At 41.9% G+C, this 23050-nt stretch overlaps 1 protein-coding gene across 2 annotated transcripts in view; it reads right to left on the minus strand.

The window, feature by feature from the left end:
* UNC5B (unc-5 netrin receptor B) overlaps window positions 1-23050 on the minus strand; it is a 284071-nt gene that overhangs the window by 58809 nt on the left and 202212 nt on the right. Inside the window, exons 2-8 of one of the 2 annotated variants that reach the window (XM_075348973.1) lie at window positions 13404-13625; window positions 11992-12135; window positions 11624-11727; window positions 9347-9527; window positions 2586-2753; window positions 2292-2456; window positions 1151-1183 (exon numbers count right to left, since the gene is read on the minus strand). In XM_075348973.1, coding sequence (XP_075205088.1) covers window positions 1151-1183; window positions 2292-2456; window positions 2586-2753; window positions 9347-9527; window positions 11624-11727; window positions 11992-12135; window positions 13404-13625 — 1017 coding nt within the window. The remainder of the gene's footprint in view (window positions 1-1150; window positions 1184-2291; window positions 2457-2585; window positions 2754-9346; window positions 9528-11623; window positions 11728-11991; window positions 12136-13403; window positions 13626-23050) is intronic. The other variant, XM_075348974.1, reaches the window with a different exon arrangement.

Here is a 23050-nt window from a genome sequence, read left to right on the forward strand (position 1 = left end):
TTGACACTATGGTTTGGTGAGGGCTGGCAGCAAGGACCTGACTGAAGACTATCATGTCCCCTGAGGAGTCTTAGTGACGAAACGCGTCGGGACGCCGGGATGTCATCAGGGTCAGCATAGGGGTCCAGCTTGAGACCTAGTTGTGGTCCGTCCTTGTCAGGACGGAAGTCTGGGGCAGCAGTCTTTTGTTATTTTATATCTGGTAGGTGGTAGGGCCAGTACATGGCGGACATATCCACTACTCAGGATCTAGAGACTGCGTGTCCCTCCATCAAAAGGGATTGGGTGAGACCATTCCTTTTTTAATGCCTAAAATTGATTACATTGCGTATATCTGTATGACTGACCATTGTCAGCAAATGGAGTGCATTGTACTTTGATTGTTTTTTTAGGTATTATTTTGTATGTTGTGTTTTTTTTGCCAATTGGACCACTGTCCTTTGCCCACAAACAGCACTATTTCCTTTATGTTTGTTTAGTTTTTTTCATGTGTTTGTTATTCTATTGGCCATCACTATATGCGACCCCTCTGGGCGCCTGCCTATTTGGGCTAACTGACATTACCAGGGTGTCTATTATACAAAGCAAAATAAAATGTGTATGCGGCACCAGAATGGCTGCTGACAAAAAAAATTGTTCTGCAGGAGTAAGAACATGAAGGATATGTGGCTTTATTCTTTTTCGGGCTGCAGATGCGGCAGGTTTTATACGCAACATTTCAGAGACGGCAGCTGGTCACTAGAGCTAATGTCTGGGAAGTGAATTGAAATGAGTGTCATTTGCTGCCACTCATCACGATCTCCTGTGTGATGGGTAGTTTTACAGAGGACTGCTGGAAACCTAAGCTGGGACTGCATGACAAGGCATCAGCTATTCAGAATACAATATTTGGATGGCTCGTATTATCATACTACATTTGTTCCTCTAGTCCCTAGAACCTTGTAGAGTGCAATGTGATGAATATTGTGTTTCAGAACAAAATCACTGCTTCCACTTGTGTTGTGACAGATGTCCCGAACAGAGGAAAGCGTAAAATCACATGACCCCCAAATGTGGCGGATTCAATGAAGCCAAAGTGATCAATCATGCAAAATAGGCAAAGCAAAACAAACTGGATGAGCAAAAATAAAAGTGATGAAATGAAACTTACAATGACTTTTTGGCTCACCTAACACCCTCTTGTCTGTTAGGAACAAAAACCAAAATGAAATTAGTGTTGGTGGTAAAAGATGGCGCAATTACAATGGGAGACAATGAGAAATGAGACAATTGCAATACAATGTAAACAATGATGGGTATATAAAAGATCCTGACTGATTAGAATATGAAATGAGGCAAAAACTAAGCCAACATCCTATTATGTCTTATGTTACTATGTTACCAGATGATACGGTAGCAAAAGAGGATTCATACTACCTTTAGGTCTTCTATGCCCTCCAACTCAGCCACATTGATCCCTGTATGTCCAAATTCCCTCCCTAACCAGCCCTGTATAATGCTATTCACTCATATCAATGTTAAAGAAAATTACTTATGAACCTCGCTGTTTCTATGCTAATTAGAGCCTTGACTAGTCGCAGGGGCTTTATTTCCCCAGACTAGTCGGCCCTCTTTTCTCATTTTCACGGCCTTGTGGGTGTGATAACATGACTTCCACAAGCTGGCGTCACCGTAAGGTCCTGGAAAACTTGTGCATGTGCGCGGCTCATTTTGGCTGCTTCTGTTAGGAGCACTGCGCATGAGTGAAAGTTCAGAAGACGTCTACATGAGCTGTCTTCTGAACTTCCGGTCATGCGCAGAGCTCCTAATGAAGCTGGAAAGTGCCCACGCTCCATTCTAACGCACACTGACGATGCTGAAATGAGCCGCGCGCATGCGTAAGATTTCCATTAGCTGGCAGTATCAGCTTGTGGAAATCATGTTATCACGCCCACAGGTAATAACATGGAAAAAAGGCCCCTGCGACTAGTCAAGGCCCTAATTAGTATAGGAACAGCAAAGTTTATAAGTGTTTTTTATTTAAACATTCATATTAGTGAATAGCATTATACAAGGCTTGATAGGGATAGAATATGGACATACAGATATGAATGCTGCTGGGATGGAGGGCATAGGGGACCTGACAGGTCCCTTTAAAAGACTTCAAGACATTATATAAACATATTATAAATAGTCTTAATTTGCTGAACGGGTCCTATGACTATTTATAGGACTGAAATTTGACAATTTACAAAATATTGAGCATATAGTAACCAAATTAAATGCATGAATATTATTTGTAGAACACTTACTCTGCATACACATGCCATCCGTGCAGTTTTTGGAGTCCAGCAGCATTCCACTGCAGTCTTTACCCCCATTCTTGGGAGAAGGCGCATTACATTCTCTGCTTCTCCAATGAGTGCATTCAGTGCTGCAGGCGGACCACTTGCTCCACTCAGTCCATCCTCCGTCAACTGCAAACCATGGCATAGCAATATATATCAATAGTACAATTATTTCCGCAAAAATTAATGTATACTTTGCATGAATTTTATATTAATGAATGTGTATTGCCGCGTCACGATTACTTGGACCTGAAATACCTGGGCACATAGTGGTGCAAGCCAATTTCTGGAATGGTTGCCCATCGCAAAAAGCTCCGCCATTTAAAGGGGTTGGATTTGTACACATTCTTGTCCTCTTTTGTATACCTCGTCCACAGGGGTTGTTGCATGGAGACCATTCTGACCAGGATGACCAGCCCCCGTTAACTAAAACAACAGAAAAAAAAATAGAACTTTAACAGGAGCCATTTGTAAATCCATTTTCTCAAAAGAGCGAGCCACAGAGTAGACTGATGGCTTATGAAACGTATCAACTCTGATAACACGCAGAGGAGATCTCAGCAGAGAAAAATAATAGTTGTCTTAACTAATGACTTGAAAATATTTATAACCATCTGGTAAGCCAAGGTCCAGTCTAGAAAAATCTCTGCCACCCACTGTTGGCTGGGCAAAGCTGGCACACAAAGCCTAATAACAGGTGCTATGGTTATTTAATTATAAGCAGATGTAATTAATTTACTACTCAGAGAGATGCAAAGTGGTCTTTAGTTCTCTTTCCGCAGACATCTGCTACTTGAATTGCAAGCTTTTCTGTGCGGAAACATTAGCCATCAGTCAAATTATTATGATTTCCTTGGATAAAGAAGTATGCATCTTGTCCCTAATGAACGCCATTCATTTCAACCTTGTCTCATGTATTCTTCTGATTAATTTCACTATTACTGTTGTGTTTTTCACATTTATTCTCTAAAACCTGAGACTGCACCCAAAACTTGGTGCAAACATCAGTGTAAAATGATCATTTCTACATGTGATGACAGATACAAGGGAAATGTAAGGGGCACAATGACATTTCTGCCCAATTCAAATTGCCCATCTACTTAGCTCAATTATGGGAGAAGTTGTCATAAAAAGCTTATTTATATGCTTTATTGAGCAACCAAACATAACCCCTCCACTACTTTTACATTGATAGCCTATCCTCAGGATAGGTCATCAATGTCTGATCGGCCGGGGTCCAACAACCCGCACCCCCGCTGATCAGCTGTTCTCAATCCCGGCAGCAGCAGTAGGCGACCGGAAGTGCTCAGTTCCAGAGCTGTCTTCTGATGGCCAAGGTCAGGTATTGCACATTTGCCTCCTATTCAGATCAATAGGGGGCATATATGCAGTGCTGCGGTCATTATCTGAATATGCAGCAGCTCTGGAACTGAGTACTTCCGGCCGCCTATTGCCACCCCCGGGACCGAGAACAGCTGATCGGCAGGAGTGCAGAGTGTTGGACCCCAGCAGATCAGACATTAATGACCTATCATGAGGATAGGTCATCAATGTAAATGTAGGGGACAACCTCTTTAATGTGCATTTATAATAAAAGATTATCGTGAATGAGTGTTCCAAGGAACCATCACTGCACAATAATCTTGTAGTGTAAACAGGCTGGCATTCATTTGATGCTCCTTCATCAGATGAAATGTTCTTTTGTACTGCAAAATGGTTCATTGTCTGCAGTAGCGTATCGCCCTGTGTAAACAGAACTTGCCCAGCAGGGATCGATAGCAGCCAATGCACATTGAACTTGTTATGCCAGATTATTATGTGCGTATCATTAGAGTGGTCTGCCTGTGTAAAAAGGCTTTTAAATTACCACCGATCAGCAAACAAGTTGCTGATCAGCAGTCGTTTAGTATCGTAGGTTGACTGATGTAAAAGAATCTTTAGTCTGACTCTATAGCATTTTCTGTATGATCCTGAAAAAGCCAGTCTTTTAGAAATCTTGCAGAGAACAAAGTGGTTAATTTCCTACTGATCAGTTCCATTTTTGGTTGATGGGCTATGACGGTAATCTTTTGTCCTACATGGTATAGCAGGGAAGCTTCTGCTGCAGCCAGTAGTCTTACAGCCACACACAGGACATTGTGGTGGAGCTGGTGGAAAGAGTTGGCTAAACTCCTGAGATGTAACAGAAAATATATATTTTTTTTATTTTTTTTCTCAGTTTTAATTGCAATAAAAGACAAAATAGAACTAAAAGGATATAAGGCACTAGAAGAGGGTGTCCTGGGATATTAGTATTTTAAATTAGAGCATTTTCTATGTCTAATGATCCTTCAATTCATATGTGCATTCATGTGACAATATAAATTTCAAGACTTTGGGCCTGGCATTTTGTACACCAGTCTTAATGATGGGCATGAAAGAGTAAAGGGTGCTTTACACACTGTGACATCGCTAGCGATTGCTAGCGATGTCGCAAGCATTAGCACCCGCCCCCGTCGTTGGTGCGATATGTGGTGATCGCTACCGTTGCGAACATTATCGCTATGGCAGTGTCACACGCACATACCTGTTCTGCGACGTCGACTGGAGACATCGAACAATCCCTCCTTCAAGGGGGAGGTGCGTTCGGCGTCACAGCGACGTTACAAAACGGCCGTCCAGTAGCAGAGGAGGGGGCGCAGATGAGCGTCCGGAACATGCCGCCCACCTCCTTCCTTCCTCATTGCCGGTGGACGGAGGTAAGGAGGTGATCGTCGCTCCGTGATATCGCAGGAATGAGGAACAACCTCGCTACGTATGAGACAATGATTTTTGGTAGCGATGTCGCTAACGGTGCCGGATGTGCGTCACAAACACCGTGACCTCGATGATATATCGTTAGCGATGTCGCAGCATGTAAATGGCCCTTAAGATGTGTCTATCTTTAAGAGGTGCATGCCACCTAATTAATTGTATGTATTTTATCACTGGCTTGTGCCTGTGTGCACCTTGCCAGGCCACTACTTAAACATTGCTGGCCTATCCTTAGGAGAGGTCATCAATGTCTGATCGGCCAGAGTCCAACATTCAGTAACCCCATCAATCACCTGTTCTTGTTGCCGGCTGAGATAGCTGGTGGATAGAAATGCTTAGGTTTTTTAGCTGCTCCGTCTTCTGATAGTGACTGCGGCAAAGAACTGCACACCCACCTCCTGTTGATTTGAATGGGGGCTGGATGTGCAGTACCCAGCTGCAGCCGCTATCAGAGGATGGGGCATCTCCGGAACTGAGCATTTCGGCCACCGCTGGCACAGCGAACAGCTGATTGGCGGGGGTGCCAGGTGTCAGACCCCGGCCGATCAGATATTGATGACCTATGCTAAGGACAGACCATCAATGTTAAAGTAGTGGGCAACCTCGTTAGGCATAACTTTTAAAGAAATTAACCAGGTAAGATTTGCCGTACCCCGTCCATGCTCTGCCCTCTTACTGGCTGGGTCTAGTGTAAAAACGGCAAAAGTCAGTTTTTGTTCAATTTCACGTTTCTGAAGTGTTTTACGCCAGCAACCTGGCAAAAACACTTTGATGAATCTGGCTCTTTGTATGAGAACTACCTTCTTACATCTGTAGGAACAGTCAGAATTTACAGAGCATTTTTGGAAATTAATGCACCACTAACAAATGATTTTTCATAACCATAGTGTGTTGGAACATATTGTCAGCCATCAGCTCCTATATGTGAAACAACAAACATCTTCATATATTCCTATTCTAAAATTAGTATTATTTTCGACATGTGGCTTCAGAAATGGTCATAGTGTTGCTTGCATGTATTTATAATAAATATATGTATACTGGTTTTAAGATCAGTAAAATAAAAGTTAAAAGTTACTATATGGTCCAGAAATAAGTGCAGTCAATGTTTTTCCTTCTAGCAAATTCACCTGAAGCGCTGCAGACACTTATCTGCTGAGGAAATAGCCGACCATGGCAGGTTGTTTTGGGTAATTGTTATATAAAATGAAACTGACTGCAGTTTTCAAGATTACAGACAAGGTATATTTTTGTGTCAGACATTTACAGATATTTATTAAGACATAAACCCCGGTAATACTGAAAATGAATCTGCTAAAAATGTCAAGCCTACTGATAATCCTATATAAAGCTGCTCACTATTACACCAATATTTTATATCAGCCTTATCATTAGAATTCCCTTTCTGGTTCCCTCGCATACTTTCCAATTTTACACAATGTGATAGGATATTTCAAGGATATGCCAGCACTTTTTCTTTATGATTGGTGGGGGGACAACTTCTGATACCACCATCGATCCTAAGAATGACGAGAATGTAGTTCTTTCATACATCAGTTGTGTCTGGACAGTTAGCTAATGCCTGAGCCGGACAAAATAGATGTAAATTTCCAGATTGGGTTCTATCTAGCCAGTATAAAAAATGTCTGCATGTAATGAAGAAGGCCCAAAGCGTCACTGCTTGGGGGAACCCATGGTTGCTCATGCTTGACATATTTAATTTAAATTAATTGATTTAGAATTGTTCTATAAAATGGTAACAATTGACAAGATAAATATATAATTATTAGGGATGATCGAATACCTCAAATATTCAGCTTTGCGAATATTTTCCGAATACCTCGCCGCTATTCGATGCGCAATGTAAGTCTATGGGACACCCGAATTGTACCGAATAGTTGTTATTCGGGTTTCCCATAGACTTACATTGTGTATCGAATATTCGAGAATAGTCGAATAGCGGTGAGGTATTCGGAAAACATTTGCAAAGCCGAATAATCGAAGTATTCGATCATCCCTAATAATTATTCCATTTCTCCTTCCCGTTTTGTCCTCTTGGTATCTCCCTGTAATGTTTTTTGGTCCTGACACCCCATTTTAGTAGGCACTTATAGTTGCTCGTCTGAATATCAGTTATGTGTTGATCTGTTCTCTATTTCAGCGGGAAAGGTCGCGTCAATTTGATTGGTTGCTAAGTTTTATGGCGGGAAGAATCTTCAGATAAAAGGCCCTGCTTTGGGTGGTTTTGCACAGCTCAAAGAAGAACACAAAAAGCAGCAGCCCCCCCCCCCATTTTAATATTGTCAATAATTATCATTGTCGCAGTGTTTGTTAAGCTGGGCATAGTTGTCTCGCTAATACAGGGTGGACTTGACCTTTTAAATATTATACACTTCTTTTTATGTTTTAATTATATTTATGGTCTTAATATATGTTTAATTGAGTAGCCTTTAATAAACATTGCAGCCTATTTATCCAATATTAGTGTTCCGTGTCATTTTATTTTTAGATAAGTAGTATTGTATATTGTTTATATATAAACCACTAGGAAAACTTGGGATGGTGCATTTCCTTAATATCAATCTTTATTAAACACAATATTAAAATATAACATACATATGTACCTGACAAAAGTCTTTACTTGGCTTGGCTGTCCTTTGTCCCCTGAAGAAGTGGGAAACGCGCGTCGGGACAAACGACAGCCAAGCCAAGTAAAGAATTTTGTCAGGTCAGTAATTGCTGCACGTTAAATACTGTATATCACCAAATAACCCTTAATCAGATTGCCTTTTATGGTATATAAATATCCAGAAAGGGTGAGGGATATGGGACTGGTTAATTATAGACAGATCATGTGTTAGTCACGAGGATAACTGTGAGTGCAGCATAGCCCATATTTAAATATGTACTAATATTAATTAACAATAGTTCCTATAAGATTACATGAGGAGTTATTTTGTTTAAACGAGGTGAAATTTTGTCTGTGCAGCAATAGACCTAAATTGTTGGTATAATGTTTGTCCAGTGTAAATATAGTGACCTTTGTTTACAAATATATATGTTATATTTTAATATTGTGTTTAATAAAGATTGATATTAAGGAAATGCACCATCCACGTTTTCCTAGTGGTTTATATATGTATTAGGTGCGGTCCCTATGTAACTAAGGCTAGGATATAAGGACAAATAATACAATTGTATATTGTTGATAGCAGTCAGCATTGGGCTACCATGGTTCTTTGATCAGTTCTAGAGCAAATTCTTCAAAACACGTGATATGCTGGGTGATTGTGAACGGCCCCATGTGGATCAGTTTTACTTTCATGTTTATGTATCTGTACCATGATGGAGGGAAGGAAAAATAGAAATGAGGCCTAGTAGACATCGGACTGTGAATGGTGGTCTAACTCTAATATCTAAGATTACTGCAAGTGACATTAGTTTTTCAGTTTTCTACCAGTATCAAAGATAATGTGTCATCATTGGAAACCTCTTCCCAATGTTGTATTATCAGTTGATGCCTTCAGGATGTTTTACCTTTCAAGTACGTTCCTTGTTAAAATGTGTACACTATATACATCTCACCTCCCCATGTGCTTGATATACTACATAGTATGGGGGTAAATGTGTACACTATATACATCTCACCTCCCCCTGTGCTTGATATACTACATAGTATGGGGGTAAATGTGTACACTATATACATCTCACCTCCCCCTGTGCTTCATATACTCCATAGTATGGGGGTAAATGTGTACACTATATACATCTTACCTCCCCCTGTGCTTCCTATACTCCGTAGGATAGGGGTAAATGTGTACACTATATACATCTCACCTCCCCATGTGCTTGATATACTCCATAGTATGGGGGTGAATGTGTACACTATATACATCTCACCTCCTCATGTGCTTGATGTACTCCATAGTATGGGGGTGAATGTGTACACTATATACATCTTACCTCCCCCTGTGCTTCACATACGCTGTAGGATGGGGGTAAATGTGTACACTATATACATCTTACCTTACCCTGTGCTTCTTAATCTCCGTAGGATGGGGGTAAATGTTAATAAAACTTTAGAATAACATTGTCATTTCAATCACTAAGCAAAATCTGAAGGACCAAAAAAATAATTCCTACAGGTAGAAGTAGTAATCCTTAATGTACACAACCACAATAACATTACTGCTAAATGAAGCAATGGGATGCTTCCCAGTACATACCATAAACTATGACAGTTGCCGTGGTACTCCGCCGCTTAGCAACAATATTCTTAGCAACACAGGTGTAGTTGGCAGTATCTGAAAGCCGGGCTTGCTTAATTATGAGGTTGTGGTCAATTGTTATGAGGAAATTAGTGTCTTGCGTAGGGTCAATAATGTCTTCATTTTTTAACCACTCCACCTAGAGAACGAGAAGGGGAGGGGTGAGAAGATAGGCGACAGCGACATCCAAAGAGCATATAATTAAAAAATGAACAACTTTCTGACCTCAGGATCAACAACAATTAGTCTTCTTTGAACCAGAATAGCAAGAAGATTAAAGCAAATGCCTGAATAGGTTACATTTCACCAAGCCATCCACATTAATCCGCTCCAGAAGCACCTCTGATTAGAGGCTAAACATGATGATGGGAGAAATAACAGTAAAAACATAAAGCTGCCACAGAGATGGATATCCCTGGGCTGACTGCTATCTATTCACTAATGGAAAAAGATCAGATTCCATTTTCAACATGCCAGGTTCCCTTTACGATCTTGTTTACATGGTGGAATTTCACGCAGATTCCATCATCTAAGAATCGTATTTGGATTTCTGTCATTAATTCCTCTGCAAAAACACATCAGATTTTTTCACAGAAAAAAACCCCACCATGTGAAAATAGTCAAATACATAGATGGGCTGAATCTACTTGCATGGCTTCCATTTTGGGAGGAGGGACCCAAAAAGAAGACACTTTTGATGATGTCTAGAAAGACATCAATGTCTACTAGACATCCATGGTTCACTCTTTCTAGTTTGTACAGAAATTATTACTTATATTAGGCCAAAAACAGGATGGTGTATGGCCTGTAAGATACGGTACAGGGGGTATCACAAAGCGCTGTTGTACTTATTCAGTATATATCCAGATCTTTACTAATAATACACCTAATGGTAGAAGAATATCTATAACTATCTTCATAACTAAACAGAAAAGGTCTGGTGTCACAGCCAAAGTTTGTCAAATATTGGGAAAAGAACAGGTGTGGAGGTTAAGTGTGTTATTAGCTGTCACATTAACAAATATGAGCCTCCATATAAACAAATCTGCTAAAAAGTAAAACCTGGCTCCCTTAATGTGGATGCATCCATCACACCACTAATGCATCCGCGAGGATGGGACTAATTTGTCTCCCTCCTTCTCTTTACTGAAATCTACCCGCTAAAGCTTTGTAGGAGTTAGCCCCTGCTGGATACTGAAGCTGTCATGACTGTTTCTGGTATGGCTGTTTTAGTTCGACAGCTGAACATGTTTTTCCTTTAGGAGATAATCAGTCTTACCTATGAGCAAATTATCTGCCAGTAGATTTAAAAACACCACCATTCTTAGATTTTCGGATCTAAATTGGTTGTCAGGTCACAAGATATTGATGACTTTTCCCTAGGATACATCATCATTATCAGATCAGTGGGGGTCTGACACGCTCAGCTGATATAGGCTCCAGTGGTGGAAACAAAATGAACAGAGGTGAAATATGGCCAATACACATTGAATGGAGCTGCGCTGTGCAGTATATGAGCTTATAACAGTTAATCTGTGGCGGTGCCAGGTGTTGGACTTCCACCAATCAGATATTGATGATCTATCCTAACGATAAGCCAACAATATCTGCCCCTTTTACCTGATTCCATGATGTACCTAGGATATAAGCGCATGATTTTGCAGTAAATCCAATCCAAAAATTAAGGAATGGTTTCCAATCCTAAAGGTCAGAAACAGAGATGAGCGGAACCAGTGAAATTGGGTTTGATGGGTTCAGCCGCACTTTAGATAAAGTTCAGTTATGGACCTGGTCCCCAATGTAAGTCACTGATTGGGCAGTTCGGGTCTCCACCCACATGCAGCCAGTCATAAACAGATCACTTCTGAGGGAGGGTGGTCTTTTTCCATTTTTTTTTGTTTGGTGCACACTACTTCCGACAACTTGTTACCCCAAGTGCGAGCTGTTCAAACACTGCAAGCGGCTCACTCTGGGCCGAGTACCGAGCGTACCCAAGCACAGCGATGCTTGAGCAAGTGGATAGTATACGTAAAGCACCCGAAATCCGAACCCGAACACTGTTATTTTTGTAAAGTTTGTATTAGGTATGAACCCTGTACTTTACTTTTCAGGTTCGCTCATCTTTAGTCGAGAACACTGACTGAGATAAAGTTTAATTTACAAAAAGCAATTCCGTGTGTTATAATTTCTTAAAATCGTACAAAACTGCAGGATATAATCCAAACCTAGACTTGCCTCAGCTGGTGGGATACCCTCAGGGGGACGACACTGAAGTAACACCTCTTGTTCCAATGGTACTTCTTTACCTAGAGGTTCTTGGTCAAAATTCTTCCTTAGATCTTACACCAGAAACATAAAAAATGCACATTTATTAACAAAACAATAACAAACATGGGAATAAAAATATAAATTTTACATTAAGAAGCGATCCCAATATGCATTTCTGTAAATCATCAGTAGCACTAACAAGATAGAAGGTACTAATAAAATGCACTTTTACGTAGCTCCACAAGATGGTGATATTGTCTAGAGATCTGCAGAACACCTGTATTGTAGGGTAAGTCACTGATATTTATAGAAATCAGTATATGGAGGAAACTTACAGGCTATCCTGACATAGGCTCTACGGCTCTTAGTAGTGCCTGCGGAACTCCATGCAACGCATTGGCACCAGTAATCCTCCAAACCAAACAGTTCTTCTACCTGCTGTCTGGAAACCTCAATCTGGACCTCCCGTACTACAAGTCCTGGTGATTAGAAAAGCAATTATATATAAATAGCTTGGCCGAAAAAGAAAACATTATTCGAAGAACACTTCATTGCACTGTATGAAGTGTCCCAATATCTCAAAAGTTCAAATAAACAGGTAAATTATAGTAAACTAATACTTATTACTTTACTTTAGATTATTGCCGACTCCTATGCAAATTTTAAAATTCCAAGAAAAACAACTTTAACGTAATAGGGCAAAATTTGATTGTACGTCTGAATTTTTCTGTCAGCTGGAATATATGCAAATAGCCTCTTTAGAAAGGAAGAAGATTGGAACTGAAGTAGCAATCCTAAAACCCAATATTGAGCTTTAAAACACCCTTGCTTATAGCTTAAGATAAGAAGACAAACCAGACACTCCATATGTGATTCGGGTATTTGCCCCTCATCATTGTAAGGCCCCCTTCACATGTCCGTGAAAATCATGCACATTTTTCACGGACGTGTCAAAGGTGCGTATTGCCCTCCGTATGCTGTGTTTATGGCACACGTGTCTTCTCCGTGTGCTATCCGTGATAACACACGGAGAATAGGAACTTTCTGCTTACCTATCCCTGGCGTTGCACTCCGTGGTGCTGATCTGCGGTCGCCCGCTCTGCCGACTCCCTGCTGCTGCTGCTTCCGGCCCACAGTGGAGTGAACATTCATGAGCATAATGATTGGGGGTCGGAAGCAACTGACAGCAGCGGCACAGACAGCAGGGCTGGAGAAGGTGAGTATAGAAAATCTTTTTATTTCACAGGCACGTGTGTTTTCTCCGGTGCGTGTCACACGGATCACATCCGTGTGGTCCGTGTGACACCCATGATGCCGGAGAAAAACGGACATGTCTACGTGTGGAGCACACGGGCACACGTATGCTTCACACGGACACGGTCCATGGCAAAACACGGATGTGTGCGCAGACCCATTGATTTTAATGGGTCTCCGTGTGCCCGTGTCTCCGGTACGTGAGGAAATTAACCAAATACGTACCGGAGATACGAATGTGTGAAGGGGGCCTAAAGCAGTAGAACCCATTTGGCTAAGTAAGTGACCTCTAACAGGAGTTTTAAGGAGTAAAGTTTCTCCTTGTGGAGAGTGTCAATTCGGTAGAGACTTATAAGCCATGCAATCCTCCCGTGGAGATTCACAGGGAAACATTGTGTTGCATATGAGACTTCCTACAAGAAATGTTACCCTTTAGACCTCTTGGAAGCATATGAAACTTTGCATGTCAAAATAAACAGCTGCTTATTAGTACCTGTTAACTCATCAACTCTTTCTTTAGTAATATGGTCATTCTGGTTCACCCACTCTCCATTGCACTTGAAGTAGATCTGTATGGCTGGGTTTGCTTTGCAGATAAGTTCTACTGGCTTGTTCTTTACTATGTAGGCATCTTCTGGTTCCAAGAGAAAATGTGGTAAAGATTCTGCAGGCGCTGACGGGAAAGAGTCTGGAAGTACATCACTATATTCAATTCCTGAAAGGAAGAAAAAATATGAATTAGAAAAAGAAATTCATGGGATACATGTAAAAGAAGCCAATATTTTTAACATTCTATAAAGAGTTGAGGCTTTACACAGTGGCTTTGTTAAAGCACTACTCCAGCATTAGTTTTTTTTTTTCACCGCTGGAGTGATGCTTTAAACCCAAGTCCCCTGCTCCAGGTCTTTTACTCTCCCTATTATGTTCACCTTTATTCAGGATCGCTCCAGTCCCACGTTGCCATGTTGTGCTTTTAAATTCTGACTGTCCGGAAGTCAGAAGTTACATTGCAAGCTCTCAATATAAGTCTATGATAGCAAGAACGAGGCTCTCATAGAGTTGTATTAAGTTGTGACCTCTGGCGCACTCCATGAAATATTGGAGCTGCTAGCAGGTCACAAATCACTGAAGACCGACTGAAACGACACTGAAAACAGATGAAGATGCCGGAGGGTGAGTATAAGACAGGAGGCAGGGGACTTAGATTTACAGTACCACTCCAGGGGTGAAATAAAAGCAAGAAAATAAAACAAAAAAAAAAAAAAACGCACGAGTGTGCTTTAAATGAGGAGTACAAATCAAGCAAACCCATAAAAAATAGGGTTTATTTGACAAGATAAATTACACACATAAAAAACAACAATAAAAATTTTCGAGGAACAGTTTTCAGCAGGCTCCATATTAAGTGGGGAGGATTGCAATGACAGGTAAAACCTATATACACAGCTGATAACACAGGATCCATCAATCACTTTGCCCACACTCATGTTTTGCCCACAGTAGATGTTTGAATACATGAGATAGGGTCAGAGTCTCTTCATTTTTGGCTATGCACATGTGTTGTTTCCTGAAGCAAGTGGAAGTTAGGGTATAAAAAAGCCCCATTGGCCAGTGTGAGCATTGCAGGATAACTTCATATACATTTAACACAAAAAAAATATTTGGGTATTGCGTGGATTTTTGTACTGCCCCTGCCCTCACACTATGAAGCTGGCCACTGCAGTTCTAGTATCTTTAGATCACTTGTAAATCAATAAAATAATTGCAAAAAAATAACTGCTCCTCACCCCTCACGCCTCCCATTTGGGACGATATGTCACAGACCAATGTAAAGCTGCGTGCTACAGCAGAGAACAGGGGGAGCATACCAGGTGCTTGGCCGCCGCCTCCAGGCTCTTCCTACCTGTCACAACCCTACCTTGCACCCTGTTTCAAAACTGGATATAGGTAAGTATCAGGGGGCTAACAGGTAGGAAGAGCATGGACCCGGCAGCCAAATTCCTGCCATGCCCTCTGTTCTAAGACTTGATAGAATCAAGTATCTAAGGGCTGGCAGGTAAAAAGACCATGGAGCCAGCGGCTCCTGTACTAAGACTTGATAGAAGTAAGTATCAAGGCTGGCAGATGGTAAGAACATGGAGCCAGCAGCCACATTCCCGCCACGCCTCCTGTTCTAAGATGTGATAGAAGCAAATATCAGGGGGCTGGCAGGTAGGAAGTGCATGGAGCCAACGGCCACATTTCCGCCATGCCCCCTTTTCTAAGCATTGATAGAAGTATCAGGGAGCTGGCAGGTAGGAACAGCATGGAGTTGGCACCCCCTGTTCTAAGACTTGATAGAAGCAAGTATCGGGGCTGGCAGGTAGGAAGAGCATCGAGCCAGTGGCCATGTTCCTGCCACGCCCCCTGTACTAAGACTTGATAGAAGCAAGTATCAGAGGGCTGGCAGGTAGGAAGAACATGGAGCCGGCGGCCATAACCATACCATGACCCCTGCTCTCTGCTGCAGTACGGAGCTTAACACCGGTCGGTCATGTAACGTACCATACGGGAGGGGCGGGGGAGCCTACTAGATTCTCATCCACTTCAACACTCCATTGAGAGAAACAGATGAGAATGTAATCAGCATGTAACTGCAAGTCTAATCGGCAAGTTGAATACTTCTGGTCAATTTGACAACCTCAGCAGCTGCCGAATCCTATGTATATTGTTAGGATTCAGCAAGCTGCATTGCTTTCCAGAAATTTCCCTAGGACTGCACAACCCATCTGAAGAGGTTATGGGAGATTAGTAAAAAAAGAAAAAAAGTTTCTTTCTTTCTATCAGCACTACTTGGAGTGGGGGTTGTAATATCAGATGCAACTCATTTAAAATTGACTTTAAATTGAATCTTTATTGCTTAGAAATTCAAGAAATGAATTGTTTTCAAACACTGCAGAAAATGTATGATGTATAGATACCAACTGAGGCACAAGTACAGAAAAATTATTTGAACTCATAAATAGTAAAAATAGTCCAAGTTAGTTACTACGTACAACTAGAAAACCAATATCAAACGCCACTATGGATTCTCTAGTCAAACACCATTCTGTGCCATATAAGTTTTAGATCCAAAATCTTTAAGACATGTGGCATAAAGAGATGCATTGGCATGGTGGATGGTACACTTACAAAGGCAACCTTTCGAACACTGATGTCCTATCCTAAGGATATGTCACTTCAAGTGGAAAACTCTTTCAATTAAAATAGCAGCCAAGTGTGATAAATGAGGAGCGTCTCCCTGCAGGCCTTGGTAGGGGAAGGCTTATAAGTTTACAGTTACAGCTTTATTGCATGAACAATACAAAAGAATTTTCAAACTATTCAAAATTTTCAAACAAATCTTGTGTTGTAAGTAGAGATGAGAGAACCCGAGGTTTGGTGTCAGGACTTTTATGAAAAAGCTGAGCTCGGGTTTGGGTGCTTTACATATGAACTTCACTTGAGCAAGCATTGATGTTCTCGGGTATTCTCGGTGCTCAGCCCAGTGCAAGCCACTTACAGCTTTTTAACGGCTCGAACTGGGGGAAACAACAGCGTGATCTGATCAGATGTAGTGTTCACCAAACAAAAAAAAAATGGAAAAACGCCGCCCACCTGCCCCAGGAGTGATCTATTTATGGCTGGCTGTATGTGGGCAGAGATCCCAACTGCCCAATTAGTGACTTCCATTGGGGCTCTGGTCAAGTTCAGGTCCCAAACCAAACTTTACCTAAATCTGGTTGAACCCGCTGAACGAACGATTCTGCTCATCTCTAGTTGTGGGGTGATATTAAGCTAATCAAATGATACAACTTTTCTGAGGAGGCCAAGCCTATTTTTACTTTTGGGGATTCTCTTTGGCTCTCCTGAGGAATATGTTTGGAAAGAATTTTAGTTTCCAGCACCATAGTCACATGAGGTGATCTGGCTGTGATGCTAGCTCTTAAAGGCAGGTCCTCCAGGTCTATAAACTGCCCCCATAATGATTTATCCAACAATACAATCATGCCCTTGATGTACCATGCTGTTATTTCTATTGTCATCACTCACATATGCATATTCTTCTTAACTAATCCAACAGGGTGTGGATTTTGCAGTCTAGTCTTGCTCTAATTATGCCCCCAGGTTGTGATTGACATTCTCCCACATGCAATCGCCTAAGAAGACAAAGTTAGAAATATTTGATTTCACTTGCCCCTGGACAGACACACTAAAGCTAGATGCATCATGAGACTTCACTTTTCCATGGACAGCCCCAGTAAGACTGGATGAGCTGAATGATCAGGTTTATGGGCATTCCCAGGGAGAAATGATCTTGAGTCAATGCAGCTTCAATGAGTCTGTCCAGGGGGTTGCATGAATACTTAAAATGGCCCACATCATCTTCTTGACTGCCGGTTGGAGAATGACAATCACTGCCAATCACGACCTGGAGGCATGAGTAGAGACTGTGAAGTCAACGCCCTTTTAGACCAGATCAGGAGAATTTGCATATGTGAGTGATTACAATATAAGGGTATGTGCGCACGTGTGCGTATTACATGCAGTTATGCTGCGTTCTGCACCGCAGCGTAACTGCATGCGTCCTGCGTCCCCTGCACAATCTATGGAGATTGTGCAGGAGCCGTGCGCACGTGGCATGTTAGAACGCAGCGATTCGGCTGCTTGCCGAATCGCTGCGTTCTAAGAAGTGACATGTCACTTCTTTCGTGCGTTCTGCATGCTGTCTATAGGGAGAGGCAGCATGCAGAGCGCACGAATCTGCCGACACTATGCGCTTCAGAACGCAGCTTTTCAGCTGCGCTCTGAAGCGCACATTTTCGGTGCGGTGCAGAGCGCACACGTGCGCACATAGCCTAAGCCACAGGTATGATCTTTTTGCCATATTATCAGAAGAGGATTACAATGACAGATAATACCTCTATACACAGCTGATAAAACAGGATGCATCCATCACTTTGCACACACTCATTAGATGTTTGAATACAAAAGATAGGGTCAGAGTCTCTTCATTGTGGCTATGTACATGTATTGTTTCCTAAAGAAACTCAAAGTTAGGGTATACAAAAAGTCCCATCAACCAGTGTGAAAATTGCAGGAAAATGTCATTTTTAATACAGACTGCGATATTAAAACAAAAATAGACAAAACATAAAATTAACACAAAAACATTTTTTTTGGCCTCTAGATCCTAAATTAGGGTCACTTTAATCTTTAATGTTTACATAAAATAATATTACTCATATTTATTAGAAAAAGGTGCCCATACATAAAGTAGACCTTAATTTTCAATACTTTGAATGAGAAAATTGGGAAAACAATAAAAGAAACAATAAAGCAATAAAAGAAATCCAAATAACATAAAATCGAAAATAAAAGTAATACTTGTGTATGAGGTTCTAATAAAAAAAAACAAAGTAATAAACACAAAATAGCAAAAGGATGAGTGCAGGGAGGCTTGCTGCCTCGTTTAAAATCCATTTAGGGAAAATTGACTTTTCATTTCCAGTTTTAACACGGCACTAAGAGAAAGCGGCAGGACATTTGTCATAATCCATTAACTGCTCTTTTGGAAACGATGAATTAAACTCCAGGCTAATTTCTTCATCTATCTGTGTCTTCCCTTCACTTGATGTCACCCTATCTTGTACCATTGACTGGCACAGAAATCTCATCCTGACTTCATTACAAGGACTATAATTTTCTCAGCAATCTCCCAATTGTACGGGGTCCCAAGGTAATTAGAAAACAAAGCGCTATCCCGCTGCTTTGGCTTAAGGGTAGTTGATTCAAAGTCGAAAATGAATGACATCCCGTGGCCGGGCACTTTCAGCTATGTGGGTTACCAATAAGCGGGAAAAACTGTGGAAAACCAGTAGAAAAATCTGCCGACAAGTGTGCCAAGTTGGAAGTTGGCAAGAAATTGCAACAAATTATGAACCACATCTCTGTAAATGTTTGTGGAAAATGTTTTTCCCCCTCTTTAAGGCCAGTGAAATTAGACTGTACATTTTATTGCTGTCAGAAAATAAATCAGAGGCCATTATGTATTCCATGAATGTTACATTATTTATAAAGTGAATCTAATGTACTGAAACATAGGTGAAACACTAACATCATTTGTATTGAGGAGCTACTAGATGCATTCTCGCAGAGAAGTAGAAAACGTTGCCCATAATATTTGCAAAGATTGAGGCTGGTTATCCACCTCATGCCATATCATACGCGTTGTGGGTGCAAGTTATAGTCTGGTGAGGATGGCAGGAAAGATGACCACTAGAGATGAGCGAATCCAAGGCTCGGTGTTCGGGCCAAACACAGATTTTACAAACAGAAGGTTTGAGTTCGGAGAACACATGCGCGTTGCTATGCTCGGGTACACTCGGTGCTCAGCCCAGTGTGAGCAGATTGCAGTGTTTGATCGGCTCGCACTGGGGCAACAAGAGCATGATCAGATGTAGTGTGCACCAAAAGAAATGGTAAAACACTGCCCACTCGCCCCCGGAAGTGATCTGTTTATGGCTGGCTGCATGTGGTCGGAGACCTGAACTGCATAATCAGTGACTTCCATTGGGGTTCAGTTCAGGTCCCAAACCGAACTTTATCTAAAGTCTGGACGAATCCGTCAAACCGAATTTCCAAGAGTCTGCTCATCTCTAATGACCACCCATTAAATTAAAAATAATTTCATTGACTATTCGGTATTATACATTTAGTACATGTACACAGCTTAATACATGGCAGAATTGGCAGACACACTTATTTTTTTGTATTTTTTTTTCTACTGCTTCCTGTACTTGTGCTTTAGCCGGGGGCTACGCAATGAATAAGCGCTAGTTATCCAATGGCCATTTAAGTACATTTTCCTCTCATACAGAGATAATTTGTTTCCCTGATTTGAACACACAGGGACTGCTAAACAGATGGCAGCAATGCATCTGAAAATCTATTTAAGGTCCTAAGTAGGGGCTGCATGCCTTGGAGACGCGGTCGGGTTTATTTAAACATTGGTTTTCAAGTCACAACACTAAACACACACAATCAAAACCATTATATTGTCATTTTTACTTCTCTTACCATTAATCACAAAAAGAATTCTACTCAAACTACGGGACTTTTTATATTTATAGTGCAGTTTGATTAGTAAGCACGGCAATTCTTCAGTTATGATTTTTCCCATGCAAAGTCTGAATCCAAACAAGGACAACAGTTGCAACAAGTTCAACAAGTTGGTATGTTCTTACCAGCATGTCGTCCCTACAGGTACTCACTTTCCTCCCAGGCCCCCAAAATGTACTGATAGCTTAATTATTTTCATCTAAAATTGACATTAATGGGTATGTTTGCGTTGAAAGTAAGGGCAAAAATCTATTCTGTACAACTCAGTGAATTATATTTGGTGCTAAAGATACAACAATTAGTTAATAACATTAAAGATGCCTCCCATGAAGTTTTTTTTTCTTTAAATTTGTGTGTATGTGTATGTACTGTAGTGTGTGTGTTTATTTAGTCACCTATTATCATCTTCTCCCAGGTCCATCGCCGTTCTGCTCCTCTTCTCAGTGATGTTGTGTGTTTATATCGTCATCTATCATCATCTTCTCCGAGGTCCAGCGGTGTTCTGCTCCTCTTCTCAGTGATGTCGTGTGTTTATAGTCACCTATCATCATCTTCTCCGAGGTCCAGCGCCATTCTGCTCCTCTTCTCAGTGATATCACCGGCTTCAGACTCCACTTGTAACACTGCGAGCTGTGGGAATCCAGAAGTGGCTTTTACAATGGAAGATTATTTGGACCATCAGAATAATGCTCCATAGAATTAAAGCGGCTTTACACGCAGCGATATCGCTAGCGAGCGTACCCGCCCCCGTCGTTTGTGCGTCACAGGCAAATCGCTGCCCGTGGCACACAATATCGTTAGGAGCCGTCACACAGACTTACCTTCCTAGCGACGTCGCTGTGGCCGGCAAAGCGCCTCCTTTCTAAGGGGGCGGTTCGTGCGGCGTGACAGCGGCGTCACTAAGTGGACGCCCAATAGAAGCGGAGGGGTGGAGATGAGTGTCCGTAACATCCCGCCCACCTCCTTCCTTCCTCATTGCCGGCGGCCGCAGGTAAGCTGTAGTTCATCGTTCCTGAGGTATCACACGTAGCGATGTGTGCTGCCTCGGGAACGACGAACAACCTGCGTCCTCAACAATCAACGATTTTTTGAAAATAAACGACGTGTCAACGATGGACAATTTGGTGAGTATTTTCCATCGTTAACGGACGCTCGTTGGTGTCACACGCAACGACGTCGCTAACGATGCCGGATATGCGTCACGGAATCTGTGACCCCGGCGATATATCGTTAGATACATCGTTGCGTGTAGTGGGGCCTTTAGATTGTAAAACAGACTTCTGGCTCACACATAGAGCAAGGATGAGTCAGAGAGTCTGAACAGCAATGATGTCACTGAGAAGAGGAGCAGAGCAGTGCTGGATACTGGAGATGGTGGCGATAGGTGAGTATATTGCCACATACACTACATACACATACAGTAAACACAAGTTTAAGGGGGGGGGTTAATGGAAGGGCTTTTACAAAAATGTTCTATTTAACCCATCATTATTCCTTCCTAACCTAGGTTATTTCTTATCTCATTTTGACTATTATGTGAGTGCCTGCTATAAATAGTGTTTAACTAGCCAATTTATATGACTTAGCTGCAAAATAATAATAATAATAATAATAATAATAAAAAGAGTGTATTGAAAGTTTTATACTGAACTGACAATGATATTAATCTGTTAGCATCAAAGATTTCTTCAAATTTTTTTTCTACACATGGGCCAAAGGTTGGTTGCTCAATATTTCTGATGTTCAGTAAACATTTTAGAGCAACCAGAATCTATACAATACAATGACAAGACCTGGCCTGCAAAGACTGGCATCCACCTGTGACCAGTAGAAACCTATTACATGTTAAATGGTAATATGTCAGCAGGTTTTTGCCATATAATCTGAAGACGGCATGCTGTAAGGGTTAACATTCAGATTACAGCCCTGCATCTCTTATCTCAAAGTGTGTGTTTGTTCACCTGCTGAACGCCGAAACTCCGCTCACAGCCCAGTCCCTCAGGAAGACGGTGGCCGGCCCCGGTGATGTTGGGTCAATAGGAAGTTGACGTGACATCACTGAATCTCAGAGGTCACGGAGCCCGGGGGTCACTTCATGGTGATGAGCGAACCATAATAGCACTGGTCAGAGGCAAGAATTGGCTAAACAAGGTATTTAGATAAAGCCTTGTTCACTTTCAGTTTTACAGAGATGTGGTCACTATTGTAGAGCAGTGAACCACTTCTTTAAAGGGAACCTGTCAGGTCCAATATGCACCCAGAACCACAAGCAGTTCTGGGTGCATATTGCTAATTCCTGCCTCAAGCGATATCTTGTGATAGCAGCTGTAGCGAACATTATCGCTACGGCAGCTTCACATGGACTCACCTGCCTTGCGACGTCGATCTGGCCGGCGACCCGCCTCCTTATTAAGGGGGCGGGTCGTGTGGCGTCATAGCGACGTCACACAGCAGGCGGCCAATAAAAGCGGAGGGGCGGAGATGAGCGGGACGTAAACATCCCGCCCACCTCTGTCATTCCGCATAGCCAGCGTGAGCTGCAGGACGCAGGTAGGAGATGTTTCTCGCTCCTGCGGCTTCACACACAGCGATGTGTGCTGCCGCAGGAACGAGGAACAACATCGTACCTGTCGCAGTCATGTAATTATGGAATTCCCAGACACTACACCGATGACACGATTACGACGATTTTGCGCTCGTTAATCGTATCAGCTAGGATTTACACACTACGATGTCGAGTGTGACGCCAGAAGTGTGTCACTTTCGACTTGACCCCTCCGACATCGCACCTGCGCTGTCGTAGTGTGCAAAGTGCCCCTAACAGTGCAATCTAATGCACTCTGGCGGGATCGCGCTCTTACCCACCAACATCGGTGGCCATGATGTGATGACAGGGCACTAATGGGTTGCCACAGCAACACGGTTCAGATGATGACCCCTGTCGCTGCCATGACATGTTTCCTGTGAATCCCGGCAGAAATAAGTGATCGTACTGTGAAG

The sequence above is a fragment of the Anomaloglossus baeobatrachus genome, chromosome 5 (assembly GCF_048569485.1).
Source record: "Anomaloglossus baeobatrachus isolate aAnoBae1 chromosome 5, aAnoBae1.hap1, whole genome shotgun sequence".
Lineage (NCBI taxonomy): Eukaryota > Metazoa > Chordata > Amphibia > Anura > Aromobatidae > Anomaloglossus > Anomaloglossus baeobatrachus.